Raw genomic sequence first — 16,792 nt, 5'->3', positions numbered from 1 at the left:
AGGGTCTCATTAAATTTATCGGCCTTTTCCATGAAATTCTTAAAAAACCTTATAATCGTGGTTTTGAACTCTATGTCCATTCGTTTGTTCTCCTCCATTTCTTTCGTTTGTGATCTGTTTCCTTGCCTCCTCATTTTCACTGCTTCCCTGAGTTGGTAGGGTAGCTTTGTGTACTAAGTGTCCTATTGGTTTAACGGCTCAGCCTCCCAGTTACCTGAGGTGGACGCTCTTGGTGCACCCCTTAGTGGACTGTGTGTACAGCCTTGTTGTAGTTAAGTCTTGGTTGTTGTTGGTGTCATTGGGAGGAATTGACCTCCAGGACAATTGGCTGTAAGGACCCTCTGTGTCTATAAAGGAAGAATTGCTGTGCTGGAGACACGTTTATGGGCCGGGACTTGTTCCAGTAGGGCTTTGGCGCTCACTGAGTCTGCCTCTTGAATGTGTCCCTTACGAGCGTGGTTGAAATCTGGTGTCGTTTCACACCCACCACTAGATGCCCTAGTTTCTGGATCTCCAATGAGGTGCAGGTCAGCTACTGTCTGAGGCCCCCCAGCAGGAGCTACAGCAAGAAATAGTTTTCTCCTCTTTGCTTGGGGTTTGGCAGTTTTGGAGCAGTTTGACTGGAGCTGCAGTTTATTTGGTTAAGTTGCCACAAGGCAGGCCATTTATATGCAAAAGCCGCTGTGTGGAGCCTGCGCGGGTTTATAGAATGTGCGGGGCGGGGTCTCAGAGTGGGGCGGGGCCTCAGGGCAGGGCGGGGTTTCAAGGTGTCACTAGGCTAGGGCGTGGCAAACGGCGATGGCTGCCGTCAGCAGTCTTTGCCTTTCCGCGTTTCCAAGTCCCCGCGTCCCACGCTCCAGCGCAGTAAAACACTGATTGCTGGGCGCACCTCTGCAAGAAAGTCACTCTCACTTTTCGACTTGATGGCCGAGAGTCCAGCTTCTCCCCATAGGTATCTGGGTCCCCCGCGTGTCCCCAGAAACTGGATTTCAGAGTGATTGGGAGCTTGTCTCCCTTCGGGTTGAAATAAAGCCGCGCGCCCCATCGCCCGCCACCAGCCCGCTGCGCGCGCCTCCGTACCTCAGCTTTTCCGCGTTTGTTCTCCTTTCTTTTTCCTTCTTAGTTGTAAATCTACCATTCAGCCAGCTTTCCCGTGGTTCTGGGTGGTAGACGTTTTGTCTTTTAGTTGTATTTTTGAAATTGCTGTGTGCGGCCGCAGTTTAGTTGTTTAACTTTGCCGCCATCTTGGTTCCTCTCCAAGAATTCTATATTTAAACATTAAATGAAATCAGACAGAATAACCCAAAGAATAGAGTGGTAATTGATAAGTGAAGTTTCATCTGGAGATAGGGTATTGAGTTAAAGCAGAGAATGCAAGAACTAAACATGATTTCTTTGACTATTTCAAAGTCAATAATCAACAAGACTTTATTGAGCATCTTCTATATACTCAGTATTGAGAGATATAAAAAGGTGTGGAAGACATAGTTCCTTCCCTCTAAAAACTTAAAGTTTACCTGGGAAGGCAAACCTAATAAAGGGAACATTTGTCAAGCAAATGAAAAATATTACCAATTATGAGATTTATTCTCCATTAAGGTCATAAAAATTCAGAGAAGGGGAGAGATAGAAAACTGGAAGAAATCTTTATTTGAGGAAGGGACGCTATTTGAGGATGGTAGATATTTGGAAGAGAAGGAAGAATTTTAGTTATGAAATTAAACATATATTTTAAAGAGGAATAAAACCTGATTGGGATGAACGTAAGTGTTCTGAACGAATGAAAAAATTTCTGGAACCAGATTACGAATTTTTTAGTTGATTTGATAAACATTAGGGAGCTATTTTGTAAGTTTTTGAGCAAAGGAGTAATGTCATGTTGGAGGTATGTAAATAAAATAAGTCTATTGCTTTTCACATGATGAATCAGAGGGGTACACTGAACTCAGAAATCTTGCTGTTGTTGAAATCCTATGTAGGAGGAGTTGAGACTTAATAGCAATAGGAATAAAAAGGAAAATAAATGAAAGATGAAATAAAAGGGAAAATAGAAAGTCCATGGACTAAGTTGAGGAACATAGGAAGAGGAAACCATTTTTAGAAGAAAATTATCATATTACTTTGAAGCCTGCTTAATTTTAGGTGACAAGAGGGCATCCAAATGGGAATCTCATTTGTCCACTGTGAGTTAAGTGAGCAGGCCAGTGATTGGGTCAGATAGTATAGTGGGAGAGAGCATGGACTCTGGAGCCAAACTGTCTAGTTTGAATTTCAGCTATCCGACATCCTGTGTGACCTAGCACAAGTCATTTAATTTGTAAAATGGATCTAATATTAGTAGTACTGAGGAATTTGTGTGAGGATGAAATGAGGTAGCATATTAACATGTTCAGCGTAGCAACTGGCACTAGTGAATACTCAATAATCACTAGCGGTTATTTATTACAGACACAGTAGATCTCATCATGAACTTATGATAGATTAATCCTCCAGGAAAGAAAGAGTACTTTTAAGTTTCATGGGACACCACACTTACCTTCCTATCCTAGTACCTAACATAATGCCTTTTAGGTAATGACTTTTACTTATTATTAAAACAGATTGAAAGGGAAAAGATGAAAGCCTAATCCAGGAGGATATCCATAGTTGACTAAAGGAAGGAAAGAACTCTTGGAAAAGTGACAGATAAAAAACAAGTGGAGAAGAAGGAGTACCTACTAGGATATAAGTGTCATAGACACAAGGAAGAAGCAAGTCTGCTCATGATCAGTAATATCAGATAGCACAAAGAAAACCAAGAAGTATATGAGGATGAGAAATGTTTTTTAATAGATTGGTGGTCTTTTATTCTTTTATTTTATTTAACAAATATTTATTGAGTGCCTTTCACTTAACAGGAGAAAGTCACTTCCCTCATGCAGTTTACATCTTACTGGGGTGGAGGGGGGGAGAGAAGACAATAAACAAATACATAAACGTAAATATTTGTCAGATAAATTTGTTCTATAGAAAAAAATTAAGCTGAGAAGAGGGAGTGAGGAATACAAGGCTTTGTGAGTAGAGGTTGCAGTTTTCAATAGGGAAGTTGGAAAACCTATTAAAGTTGCTATTTTTTGAGCAAGTGAGGAAGCTAAGTCATGTATATCTAGGTTGTCCCAAAAAATATGTATATACACACTTTGAGTAATTACACTGAGTGGCCAGATTATTATGATCTCTGAACACATAATAATCTGGCCACTCAGTGTAGACTGACCACAGAGTTGGGATTTTAAAATAAGGTTTTTCCATGTATAAGAACTGCATTGTAGGTCGTTAGAAGCAGAGGACTTACTAGCCAGAGGTTGGGGGCCACTATCTCCTGGTCCCTTGACATACCAAGATTTGCAAGCTTTCCCTTATACATAAGTACACTGAGTGGCCAGATTATTATGCGTTCAGAGATCATAATAATCTGGCCACTCAGTGTATAAAGGCAGTGTTTATTAAAATACATTTTATTTTCAGAATTGAGCTATTGGCTGTTAAAGTATGTATACATTTTTTGGGACATCCTGTATATGGGGAAAGAGGGTCTTAGGCAAAGGGGAATATAGTAAGCACAAAGGCCCTGAAATAGCATTTTTAAGGAACGGCAAGGTGGCCAATGGGGCTGGATCAAATGGCATAGGGGGTAGAGTGGCAGAAGATGGGGTCTGAGAATCAGAGGGCCAGATTATTTAGAGCTCGTAGGCCGCTTATGAGAAATCTTTTTTCTCTGAGTGAAATGGATAGATAGCATAAGTCTCTTGAGCAGAAAAGTGCCACAGGACCTGGTTTGTCCTTTACAAGGGTCACACTGACTGCCAGGATTAAACATAAGGACGCAAGGGAGCTATGGAAGAGATTTTTGTACTAATTGAGGAATATTTGTGGCTTAAATCAAATTGGTAGTATTGGTAGTGGTTAGAAGGGGCTAGGTGCTGAATAATTGCAATGGTTAAACTGACAAGATTTGCTAACAAATGGATGAGAAGTGTGAGAAAGAGATGTCAAGGTTTTCTGCTGAGAAGTTGAAAGGTTGAAGAAGCAGGTTTCGAAGGATGATTGAAGCATACTGTCATTTGACACCTTAAAATGAAATAAACTTTGGAATAAATAATTTCCATCTGATTTTTCCCAAAGTGTTCTAATCATAAACTCTATCAGCACAGTCATTAGCTCTGTAAAAGCTAGCTTTGTTCCTCCCTTGGCTAGCTTGGCACTTAACCTCTCCTCATTTGTATCACTTGATTTCACCGTCATTAATGTTTCATCGGAGATCCAATATAAGCAGAGTGCTTCTGCTTGATATTTTCATATTATGTAGCAGTTATAGAGACTGTCAGCAATGCTTTAACCATTTCTTTTGTTTTTTTTGCATGGTTTTGATTGGAGCTGCTGAGTTGACACTATTGCTCACTCTTTCACTGTCAAACCGACTTAAGACAGATGAGACATTGGCTCACTCTGTTCTCCCGGCAGGTGTCCAGAGAGTGGATGAAGGCGGGTGGAACACTGTACAAGGGGCCAAGAATAGTCGAGTACTGGACCCCTCAAAATTCCTGAAAATCACTAAGGTGAGTGTTACATTTAAAACACAACAGCAGTATCCTAGCCGATGTGGCTCAGTGGTTGAGCATCGACCCATGAACCAAGAGGTCCCAGGTTTGATTCCTGGTCAGGGCACATGCCTGGTTATGGGCTTGATCACCAGTGGCGGGGGTGCAGGAGGTAACTGATCAACGATTCTCTCTCATCGATGTTTCCATCTCTGTATCCTTCTCCCTTCCTCTCTAAAAAGTCAGTAAAAACATATATTTAAAAATAATAATAAAACACAACAGCTTCAAAATATGATTGAGAGGCAAGGGTAGATTACTTCTTGCTCATATAAAATAGCCATAATGCAGATTTTATGATTTTTTTTTCCTGCAAGTAAGTATTGCTCATTGTATTCTTACATACTTGTCCTAACATCTTTTTATTTCTATGAGGGTTTACTACAGTGTATCCTTAGCTCTGGGGAAAAAATAGTTAGCTGTTTAAGTCTAATCATGAGAGGACTTAATGGTTTGCTATATTCAAGGCCTAAAAGAAATAACAGAGGACCTACTAGAAATCATTCTGTGATAAATGTTTAATATACTCAATTTAACTTCCTCTCTCTTGAGACTCCATGGGCAGTGAGAGGCAATTTTCTCCTAGCAGATGTTTTCAGCAGAAGTTGATCACTGTAAGTAGGGTGAAGAAAGCAGAATTACATTTTGTAAAAGTGGAAACTTCTATAGCTCAGTGTGTTTGGCAAATTATTTGCAAGTCTAGTTTGATCCTTAGTTATAATATACTCCTTGTTCTGAAAATTGGCAGCCTGCCAGTAGAATGCTAAAGACAATCTAACGTTAATGTGAAAACATCAAATGAAAGAAGATAACTGACAAAAAGAAAATAGACTTTGATAAAATTGGAAGAAGATGGAATATGTCTTTGCATCTTTATGGTTTTGTCAAAGCATTGCTTTAGGATAGAACATTACCTCTCTGGATCTCTCTTGATGTTAATTAGCTAGGATCCTATTCTCAAAGATTCTGGTACATTCTTCTAGTTGTTTATGTCTTAGATCAGGAATTCCATTGCTGAATACAACTTGATTCCCATCCACTTTCATTTCCAGCAAGAGAGGGTATTAACCAAGATCTTATGTTTAAAGAATTTCCCCAACATTAGCCCCAGAATCTTTGTAAATGTTATCAGTATTTGTCTGTTTTTAACTGTTGTTTCTGTGAATGGACACTCTAAAAAAGAATAGTGCTGATATTAAACCTACAACATTATTTCCTTAATATTTTGAAAAATATATCAATTGTTTTTTAACCAATTTTGTGTATATTCAGATAGTCATAATATACTCTATATGAGTATATCCTAGAAAAAAGTCAAAACCATTAAACAAATTCATTGTTAACTAGGAGGGATTTATGTGAAAGCATGTCATATAGCAAGACAGCACTGTCAGAATATAGTAATACCTTTATTAAAAAGAGCTGCATAACAGTCTTTGTGTTACATTATAGTTCTATTCACTTGCACTAAAAATGTGCAGGGAGGATTAAACCTGAAAGATAAGAGACCTTAACTCCCTACCTAACATTCTGTTCTTGTTTCTCTAGCCCCCTTTATAAATATTCCATTCCACCTCTCCATCCTTAGCCCCAGGCTCTATTAGGCTGTGCTAAAATGTGAAATTGTTTTGTCTTTTGACCTGTTTTCTCACAATCATATGAAGAGATTAATGAGTTAATTTAGTGGTATTTGTGTATTCCTTTTTTATTTTTTAAATCAATGGGTGTTGTTATACAAGAGGAACCATTAGAAACTGCTTACATTTAGCAAACTGGCACACCATCTTAGAGGACTTGAATACTTTCTCCAGACTGACCAGTGGTTTCAAATAGTGTTTTCTGGAAGCTGGATTCCAAGGAAGTGCTTCAGTGGCCACAGGAATCCCACTTTAATGTGAACAGCTCCAATTTATGTTTCTTAAATCAGCATTCCAAGCAAAATGTTGTTGCTAAAATTGGTTTTACTGCACTGAAAATTTAAAAAAAAAGGGTTCTTCTAGAATATTGCATAGAATTGACTCTTATCACTTATGTTACAGCCCACAATTGATGAGAAAATTCAGCTGGTACCTAAAGCACAGCTGGGCAGTTGGGGAAAAGGCAGCAGCGGTGGAGCAAAGGCAAGCGAGACTGGTAAGCACAGAGAGCCCCTTCTCAGGAACCTGTGGTCCTTTAGCATTCACCTTACAGCACATTCCCACATCATTTAATGATGACTTTAGGAAAGGATCTGTAAACAAATCCTGCGCAAACTTATTGGTGACCCGGACTAACATGACTTCCTCTTCAAAAGTGTTCCTTAGGTATTTTTTTTTTAAATAGGCTATTTTAAGACTTTAATCTCTTAGATTCCTTTGTTGTTATTCACAAATCTATATAAAAGCCTAAGTGACCAAACAACTGGTCAACCAGTCACTATGACACGCACTGACCACTAGGGGGCAGACGCTCAATGCAGGAGCTGCCCCCTGGAGGTCAGTGTGCTCCCATGGCCAACCTCCCACCGCCCTGATCACCAGCCAGACCAAGGGGCCCCACCTGTGCATGAATTCGTGCACCAGGCCCCTAGTTCAATATAATTACAGAAATTACTGGGACTCCAGTAATTTAAAAGACAAATTCATTTTTGCTGAGAAAAAGAATGTTAATAGCCAGAGCATTTGATTTTAGCTTGTTGTAAAAATAATTAGATTGAAATCGTTTTCAAAATCTTTTACCAAAAGTCATATTTTGAAAAATTTGACCTTGGGATGTGACCTTGACAAACACATCTTAAAAGCTAAAGAAACCCTGTGAAAAAAATAAAAACTACATTGTTACCCTTCTTTCCGTATTTCCCTTTTACTAAGTAATTTTGACCGTTTTTTCTTTAAATAAAAAAAATTATTATTCATTTAAACCTACATACATAATTTTACATAAATGAGATCATAACATTTCTATTACTTACCTTTTTTAAGTGAAATATAGTTGATCCTTCAACAATTTGGGGTTAAGGATATCTCTTATGTTACAGCCCACAATTGATGAGAAAATTCAGCTGGTCTAACCATGAAAGGAATTTTTGTCACACTTCTACATCTTCTCTCCCTTTTAATTAATTTTCTGCTCCTGATTTGCCATGGGTGAGAAACTGCTTGTCCTGCTGGTTAGAATTATCTAAAAGAAGACTAAATAGGGAAATAGAAAGATTCTCTCTTAAAATTAATAAAGTGTGTGATATTGGCTATTTAAAAATTACTTCTACTTTTTTTTCCTTGCCTCCACCCCATGCAGTCAAAAATTCCGTGTATAATTTTGACTCCCCAAAAACATAAGTTGTGCCTTGGTATCCATGGGGTATTGGTTCCAGGGCCCCCTGCAGATACTAAACTCCTGGATGCTCAAGTTCCTTGTATAGAATGGTGTAGGTCAATGCATACAGTCAGCCTCAGCATCTGCAGACTCACAGCTGTGGATCAAAAGCAGTACAGGTATTTATTTTAAAATCCATTTTTTTAAAATATTTTTATTGATTTTAGAGAAGAAGGGAGAGGGAGAGAGAGAGAAACATCAGTGATGAGAGAGGATCATGGATCGGCTGCCTCCTGCACGCCCCCTACTGGGGATCGAGCCCGCAACCCAGGCATGTGCCCTGATCGGGAATCGAACCCGGGACTGATCTTCAGTCCGCAGGCCGGCGCTCTATCCACGGAGCCACACCAGCTAGGGCTAAAATCCATATTTAAGTGGACCTACGCAGTTCAAATTTGTGTTGTTCAAGGATCAACTATATTTTGTTTTGTTTTTGCTTGCCTCCATCCTTTCTGTTTATCACTCCCATCCCCAAAGGATAATTTAATTATGTTTTTAAAGAAGCAAGAACAAATTGTGGTAATGAGCAAAGATTTTTAATTTTTTTATACAAATTCTAACAGTCTGCTTCTCAGAATATGGTCTGTGGACCAGGAGATTGGCATCACCTTGTTAGACTTGTTAGAAGTGTCTAGTCTCAAGCTCCACCCCAGGGAGGCAGATGAATTAGAAGCTGCATTTCAGTCACGGGATTTGTATTTTTTTCTCAATCCTCAACACCTATAGATCCCTTACGGTCAAGTGCTTCCAGCTTAAACAGATTCTCTGCTTTACAACCTCCAGCACCCTCAGGGTCTACATCATCCACACCTTTAGAGTTTGATTCCCGGCGGACCTTAACCAGGTAAGAAGACGTCAGCTATCCATATTAGCTCAAGACTCACCTGCTTGTCACTATGTCTCTCTCTCTTCTCTCTCTCTCTCTCTCACACACACACACACAAACACACACACACTTGCCCACACAAATTAATCCTTATGGATGGATTTCTATCATCCCTAAGGTTGATTTCCTTTTGCTTTTCCTCCTTTAATCTTCACATTCTATAATTTCCAAATAAGAACAAAATTAGGTGGTAGATTTAGGATGGGATGGAAAAAAAGGGTACATTAATCTGGCAAATATCTAATGGTTTGCTCCTTAAGAAAGCCAAGCTGATTCAAAAGGTCCTGGGGGCTGTGTAGGGCTCTCCAAGCTAATGCCACAGGATACTCTAGGGTAATTTAGCAAGCATGGAGATGAAAAGGAGGTCTGACAGCCCCCACACACACCTCTCTGTCACACTATTCTTCTAGTCATATTTGAGGTTGTCTTTTTTTTTTTTTTTTTGTCACTACTATGTATTCTACTATCTTCTGACTTTTGTGTTTATAGGATTCATACAATCAAGAGTTCTTTTGGCTAATCTCCTGAGAATTGATGAGGACCTGTAGTATAGTGACAGAGAACATTTTTTTTAATCCTCACTCGAGGATATGTTTTTATTGGTTTTTAGAGAGAGAAGAAGGGAGAGATAGAACCATTGACATAAGAGAGAAATATCCATCAGTTGCCTCCAGTACTTACTTGCCCTGAGCAGGATCGAACCCACAACCTAGGTATGTGCCCTGATCGGAAATCAACTTATGGTGTATGAGACGATGCTCTTACCAACTGAGCCACCTGACCAGGGTGAACACAGAATTTTTTATATAAGTAGAGCTGAAGTTTCTTTATGCTCTCAAACTTTTTATTTTTTACTAATGTAATGCTTGGCCAGGTAGACTTCCTAAGCTATGTTACTATTCCCTTGACACCTGAGACAAAATATGCTTAGCATAAGTCAACTTTTAAAAAAAATATGTTTTTATTGATTTTTGAAAGAGAGGAAAGAAGGTAGAAATGTCCATGAGACAGAGAAACATCGATCGGATGCCTCCTGCACACCCCTGCTGGGGATTGAGCCCACAACCTGGGCATGTGCCCTGACCTGGAATTGAACCAGCAACCTCTCAGTGCATGGGACAACACTCAACCAGCTGAGCAACACCAGCTAGGACACAGTCAACTTTCTAATGATGACTTGGATTGTTATTGAGCACCAGTTGTGCTATTGAAGTCTTTGTGGCTCTTAGCTCTGCTATAAATTTCCCCCGATGGCTGTGCTTTTTGAGTGTGTATAGCTTTTTTTACAGTGCTTAGACTTGTCACACTTCTACCTCTTCTCTCCCTTTTAATTAATTTTCAGCTTCTGATTTTCCATGGATGAGAAACTGCTTGTCTTGCTGGTTAGAATTATCTAAAAGAAAACTATATAGGGAAACAGGAAGATTCTCTCTTAAAATTAAAGTGTGTGATATTGGCTATTCAAAAATGATTTCTACTACTTGGTTCTCAGATACTTTTCATATAGTTGAAGTTTCTGAATATAGTATAATTTCAAAGATAGTGATACCATGTTCTTTCAGTATTCTACTTTACTTTCACTCTTAGTTAATATATTCACCACTGTCTTCTTTATTCTTAAAAGGTTTTTTAAAAGTAAAACAAGGAATTTCTATTGTCATTTTAAAATTTTAAGTTAGTATCCCTTTAACAAATTTAAGAGAAAAATTAAAGCTATCTTTTTTTTTTTAAAGCTATCTTTTTTAAAAATTTATCTTTATTGTTGAAAGTATACTGATGTCCACTTTTTTTCCCCATTGACCCTCTCCACTCTGCACTTGCCCCTCCCCCAGACCTTCATCACACTATTGTCTGTGTCCATGGGTTATGCATAGATGCATATAAGTTCTTTGGTTAATCTCTTCCCAAGCTATCTTAATACTCTCTTTTTTAAATTAAATTTATTGAGGTGACATTGCTCAACATGAACTTATAGGTTTCAGTTATGAATATTCTCTTTAAAGCACTGATTTACATGTTCTTATAAATAATTACACTTAAAATTTAATTGATACCTCACATATCTAAAGTTTTCTCAAAAATTATTATGCATACTTTAGAAAAACTAATTAAGTTGCTTTATAATTTAAATACATAAGGAGATGGGGGTCTTTCTTTTGACAAGTGTTGTTTTGCTTTTAAGTCGTGGAAGCACGGGCAGGGAGAAGAATGACAAACCCCTTCCACCTGCAACTGCTCGTCCGAACACTTTCCTAAGGGGCAGCAGCAGTAAAGACCTGTTAGACAATCAGTCCCAGGAAGAGCAGCGAAGAGAGATGCTCGAGACTGTGAAACAGCTTACAGGAGGCATGGATGTGGAAAGGAACATCGTTGAGGCTGACCGGAGCAAAGCCAGGGAGTCAGGTGAGAGACTGTATGAACACGCAGAGATGAAGGTTTGGGCCTTCAATTTGGAAGGAAAAATATAAAGGAGACTTTGTGCCTGAGTAAATTTCATGGTAACAACACACACACAGGGGCCTTAAAAGTTAAAGGCATCATCCTCAGAGTTTTGTAACCTAGTTCTCATTCCTCAGGTATCCCTTTGTTCAGCAGTTGGTAAATTTTCTTCTTTCTTTGTTAAATGTGATGATGATGAGGTCCTCTTGTATAGTAAGCAATCTGAAATTCTTACACGTTCTCTACATAACACCCCGCTGTGCATAGAGTGCTTATGCTTTTGTAGAGCCCCTCAAATGTATGGAATTCTGACATTGAGACACTGCAAGGCAAACCAAAAAGAGAGTATCGGATTGTCTTTTGTGGCTTCATCTTCCGTGGTAATCTCTGTGGGTTTGTACGTTTAGCATGTATATGCTTAGAGGAAGACTCAGATAATGCTCTAAAAATTGCCACATGAGTTTAACCTATCTGTGTTTCAGTTTCCTCATTTGCAACCTGGGGATAACAAGTGTAGGGTTATTATTAAGATTAAATGAGAAGTCAATACATGTAATTACTGAGAACATTACCTGATAAATACAGAGTTTTCGAAAGGTACTAGAGGTCATGGTGATGATGATAATGATAACGATAGTGACGAAAAATAATTTAAAGATAATTTTTAGCATCTTCTAACTCTTCACCCTGAAGTAATATTGGTTGTTTATAACTTTAAAATTTGTTTTACTTTTTAAATTGTGTCTTCTAACTATAATCTTTAAATAGATTTCAGAAGCAAGTTGAAATGTCTTCCCCCAACTGATAGAGACTCCAGATCCTTCATCTTTAAGGACATGTAGCTTTCATATCTGTGTTAAGTATTTTGGGAACATAATAAAATAGGGCATGAAAATACCATGTAGTAAATAATGTAGCACAGTTGCCTTTTGCATGTTTACTGTCTTGATCATTTGTCCATTTACCACATGCACACTGAGCAACTAGTGACTTCTGGGCACTCATTCCCTGCTCTCAGCCTTCAGTCTCTGGGTCAGGAAGACCTTTATCAAATAGTTCCACAAAATGCTCCCTGTCAGTACAAACTGAGAAAAATGCTGTGAAGGAAAGAAACACAATTCTAAGGGAGTACTTAACAAAGGAATTCTGAATTGACAGAAGGATATCATGAAAAGCTTCCCTAAGGACGGAAGAACCAATAGGACTCAAAACAGGTTTGTAGGAAGGGGCCGGTATGGAACAGAGAGCAAGAACATTCCAGGCAAGGGAGTACCATGAGCAAAGTGGCATTAGGCAGAACCATGTCATGTTCAAGCACTTGCCAAAGGCCAGTGTGGGTGTAACTCTGTGTGCGATTGTACACGCCTCATGTGCTTTACGTCTTTGAAGCAATGGAGAGGAATCAAAATACTGTAAGGAACAAAAAAGCTTTAATTATAAACGTTTATTATATCTTTTTTAATTGTTGTGATCATAAAGTTACTTACTGTATATCTATTCTAAAATAAATGTTTTCTGTATTCTGCTTTTAGGTATCTTGCTTTGTCAAATTTGTATCTATTTTTAATACCTTTACTGAAAAAAGTGATATAACAACATGTAAACATTATCAACTATGATCCCACCATTTTAATGATACTTTTTGTCATTTTCACTTTCTCACTTTTTTTAAACCTCACTAGTAGCGAAACCAGAAATTCCAACATCAGCCCCTGACAAGCCTTCATTGTCAGAAGAGGAAATGGAGAGGAAATCCAAGTCTGTCATTGATGAATTTCTACACATTAATGATTTTAAGGTAAATGAGATATTTTTCAAGAAAGTAACAACAGAGAAAGCCCTATGACACATAGTAACTTGGTTCTGTGTAGTTGTCATTGTGAACTAACAAGGCTTAGAATGTGTGATCCAAGTCCTACACAGCTCAGTTTGCACAACCTTCATACATTTCTGCCTAGTCCTCTCTTTTAAATTATGTAGTTCACAAGATCAAGTGGCAGGAAGAGAGAATGGGTACCAGTCCATCCCCCACTATGGGGTAACCAAATTGGCTTTGATATTAATGACCAAAACCAAGACATTATTATGAGGCATTTCTGGCTCCTTGTCTATTACCTCTCATAATCTTTATCGTCAATTTATCATCATTCTTATATTAACTTTATAGTATGACTGACATTACTTCGTCTTTATTTCATAAGTAGAAAACTGAGGCACAGAGGAGTAAGCAATGGGCCAGGGTCAGACAGCCTAAATCAAACATAGCTTTGCATTTGCCCTTCGTTAGCCCTGAGTGTCTCTCTGATCTTCACTTTAAGATGGTAGTGAGTAAGAGAGATGTACTGCCTGGCTTCACGTGCCCTAAAAGTCTAGTTGCAGAGACAGACCATAAACAGGTAAATTGCAGTTATAATAAATGCTAGTAGATCTACTTTGGAGAGATCATATACTGAGACCTAATTTAGGGATCTGGAGTCAACAAAGGCTTGTTAAAAATATTTGTCAGATATATTAAGTCCTTTGATTTGGCATATATAATGAAAAATTCTTTAAGTTTCTCTTGACAACCTAGTTATTATCTGCTTTCCATACAAAAAATTCAGCTTGGTTAGCTATAGCCCAACCTTCTAAAAACCTCAAGCCGTGAAATTGTCCAAAATTTAGAAGAAGAAGGAAGTTTTCATGACAAGCAATTTCAAGAGGACTTTGTAGAAGCCTTAAAAACCAGCAAAAATAAATAAACATTAACAGAAAAGAGCCAAAGCATATACTTCATATACTGTGATTTGTTAGTTAGATTCTTATAAAGGAGAAGTATTTTTTTGTCAGCTGGTAGCACAGCTTTTTCTTGTGGGAGTAGAGTAATGTGAGACTCGCAAGAAAGAGGAAAGGCTAAGGAAGATGAAAAGATGAACAGCAGAGACAGTAAGGAACGAAGCAGTGGAGTTTGGCTTTAGAAATAATTTGAGGAATGTGAAAAGTCAGTGAGCAGCAAAAACTTTGAAAGAGGAAAAACTATGACCCTGTGATGAGCTAAAGATATAGGGAGAAAGGACCTTAGTAACACTTACGTGCAACAAGAACACTCTTAGACTTATCATTAGCCCTACGTCCGGCCTGCAGTGTTGAAAGGAGGTCTTACTATGGACTAGGTGCAATTCTGCACATATTATATGTATTCATTTATTCTCATAAACCTTTCTGGTATTAATATTATAATAGCCATTTTTATAGATAAGGAAACTTAGATGCAAAGAGGTAAAGTAACGTGCTTTAAGTTATGTTGCTGATGAGTGGCAGACTCAGTATTCAAAGCCAGGCTGCTGGCTTTAGAGCATAAACTATACTTTTATCTTATTATCTTTAGGGTATTAGTGTGTCACACTAAAAGTTTACAGAGCTCTTCCTAAGGAAGAGTTTTTTTCTAACATCTTAATAGATGCTATTATTATCCTATATAATAATAGCCTAATATGTTAAGTGTCCAGTCATCATTCAACCAATCAAAGCGTAATATGCTAATGATATGCTAAGGCCACTCAACCGCTCACTTTGATGTGCACTGACCACCAGGGGGCAGACGCTCTGACCGGTAGGTTAGCTTGCTGCTGGGGTCCAGACGACTGGGACTGAGCAAGACAGGCTGGACATGCCCTGGAGCCCTCCCGCGGTCCCTCCCTAGCTGGCCAACCTCCTGCGTCCCTCCATGGTCCTGATTGTGCACCAGTGGGGTCCCTCGGCCTGGCCTGCACCCTCTCATAATCCAGGACCCCTTGGGGGTGTCAGAGAGCCGGTTTTGGCCTGATCCCGCAGGCCAGGCTGAGGAATTACACTGGTGCACGAATTCGTGCACCAGGCTTCTAGTTAACAGTAATAAAAATATTTATTGAGATTTTGTTTGGAAGTTAAGGCTGAAAGATTAAATTACACTCCTCAACTCACACAGTAGTGACAGAGCCAGGATTCAAACCTACATTTGTCTGACGCTACAGCCTGTTTTTACCTTCTGTGGTATATCTTGATTGAGTACCTAAAATGTGCCAGCCACATTTTAGGAAATACTGCCTGGATACACTGTAGTATATGTAATGAGCAGCCCTGGTCTGGTTTTATGGGTCTTTTAGTGGGAAATGCAGACAAAGCTGCTCTAAATATCCTCCTATATAATAAAGAGATAATATGCAAATTGACCCTCACTCCAACACACAAGATGGCCACCCCCATGTGGACACAAGATGGCTGGCAGGGGAGGGAAGTTGTGGGTGATCAGGCCAGCAGGGGAGGGCAGTTGAGAGGGACCAGGCCTGCAAGGGAGGGTAGTTGGGGGCGACCAGGCCTGCAGGGGAGGGCAGTTGGGGGCCACTAGGCCAGCAGGGGAGAGCAGTTAGGGGCAATCGGGCCAGCAGGGGAGCAGTTAGGCGTTGATCATGCTGGCAGGGGAGTGGTTAGGGGGTGACTAGGCTGGCAGGCAGAAGCAGTTAGGGGCAATCGGGCAGGTAGGCAGGCGAGCGGTTGGGAGCCAACAGTCCTGGATTGTGAGAGGGTTCCCCGATTGGAGAGGGTGCAGGCTGGGCTGAGGGACACATACCCCCCCCCCATGCACAAATTTTGTGCACCGGGCCTCTAGTAGGTAATAGCTACCAAATAAAATAAAATAGCTACCAAATAAATAGCTACCAAATAAAATGTTTCGGTGCGGAGAAGTAAAATTAGGTGATTTTAAGAGCCCATGGTTGGGAAGTCACAGAGACCATATATTCATTTCAGCTGAGAGCTCAACTAGAAAAATCAAACCATTAGAAAATCAGGGAGAAGGGCAGGATTATAAACTGCTGGGCATTGGAAGTATCGTGATGTAGTTAGTTTGCCCTCTATGCAGATTCAGTGAATTCCCATTGAAAGACACTTAATCACTTCAGGTTAAAGTGAAGATTGAATTGAATACTTGCGTTCCTTTCCACTCTCTCCTTAAAAGGCATTAGAATGATGATGATGCTCTGAATATGAGGCAAAAACCCACAAGCATAAGAGGCATAGGTAATAGATAGCAGCAATATTCTGGCAGTTTGAAATTAGAAGGATGATGGCAATTTATTTAGCAGACTGAATGTGCATGAGGTGCAGATGGAGCTGGAAATGACAACTAGCCTGAATGTTTCAAAAATGCCAGTGTCATAAAAGGGTAAAAAAGAGAAAGGACTGACTAGATTAAAGGAGTCTAAAGAGACATCATGACATGCGATGCCAGGTTTTTAATCGGATCCTAAAACAACAAGAAGCTATATTGGTCATTTGGGAACAATTATGGGAATTTGAGTATGTACTATATAGGTTGGATAATATTTGTATTGACTATTATATGCATGTTAAATTGCTCAGATGTAGAGAAAAGAAACTAACAATGGATGAATCTCAATTGAAGTGAAGCTGTCTAGGTGTACATTGTACTATTTAATTTGTCTGTAGTTGGAAA

At 39.2% G+C, this 16,792-nt stretch overlaps 1 protein-coding gene across 8 annotated transcripts in view; it reads left to right on the top strand.

Moving 5' to 3' along the window:
- EIF4G3 (eukaryotic translation initiation factor 4 gamma 3) overlaps positions 1–16,792 on the top strand; it is a 270,009-nt gene that overhangs the window by 227,841 nt on the left and 25,376 nt on the right. For 7 of the 8 annotated variants that reach the window (XM_054720419.1, XM_054720417.1, XM_054720413.1 and 4 more), the window contains 5 exons: positions 4,504–4,598; positions 6,680–6,773; positions 8,721–8,838; positions 11,063–11,283; positions 13,002–13,117. In XM_054720419.1, coding sequence (XP_054576394.1) covers positions 4,504–4,598; positions 6,680–6,773; positions 8,721–8,838; positions 11,063–11,283; positions 13,002–13,117 — 644 coding nt within the window. The remainder of the gene's footprint in view (positions 1–4,503; positions 4,599–6,679; positions 6,774–8,720; positions 8,839–11,062; positions 11,284–13,001; positions 13,118–16,792) is intronic. The other variant, XM_054720414.1, reaches the window with a different exon arrangement.

The sequence above is a fragment of the Eptesicus fuscus genome, chromosome 9 (genome assembly GCF_027574615.1).
Source record: "Eptesicus fuscus isolate TK198812 chromosome 9, DD_ASM_mEF_20220401, whole genome shotgun sequence".
NCBI lineage: Eukaryota > Metazoa > Chordata > Mammalia > Chiroptera > Vespertilionidae > Eptesicus > Eptesicus fuscus.
The sequence above is the reverse complement of the archived record's forward strand: the minus strand, read 5'-3'. Positions and strand labels throughout refer to the sequence as shown.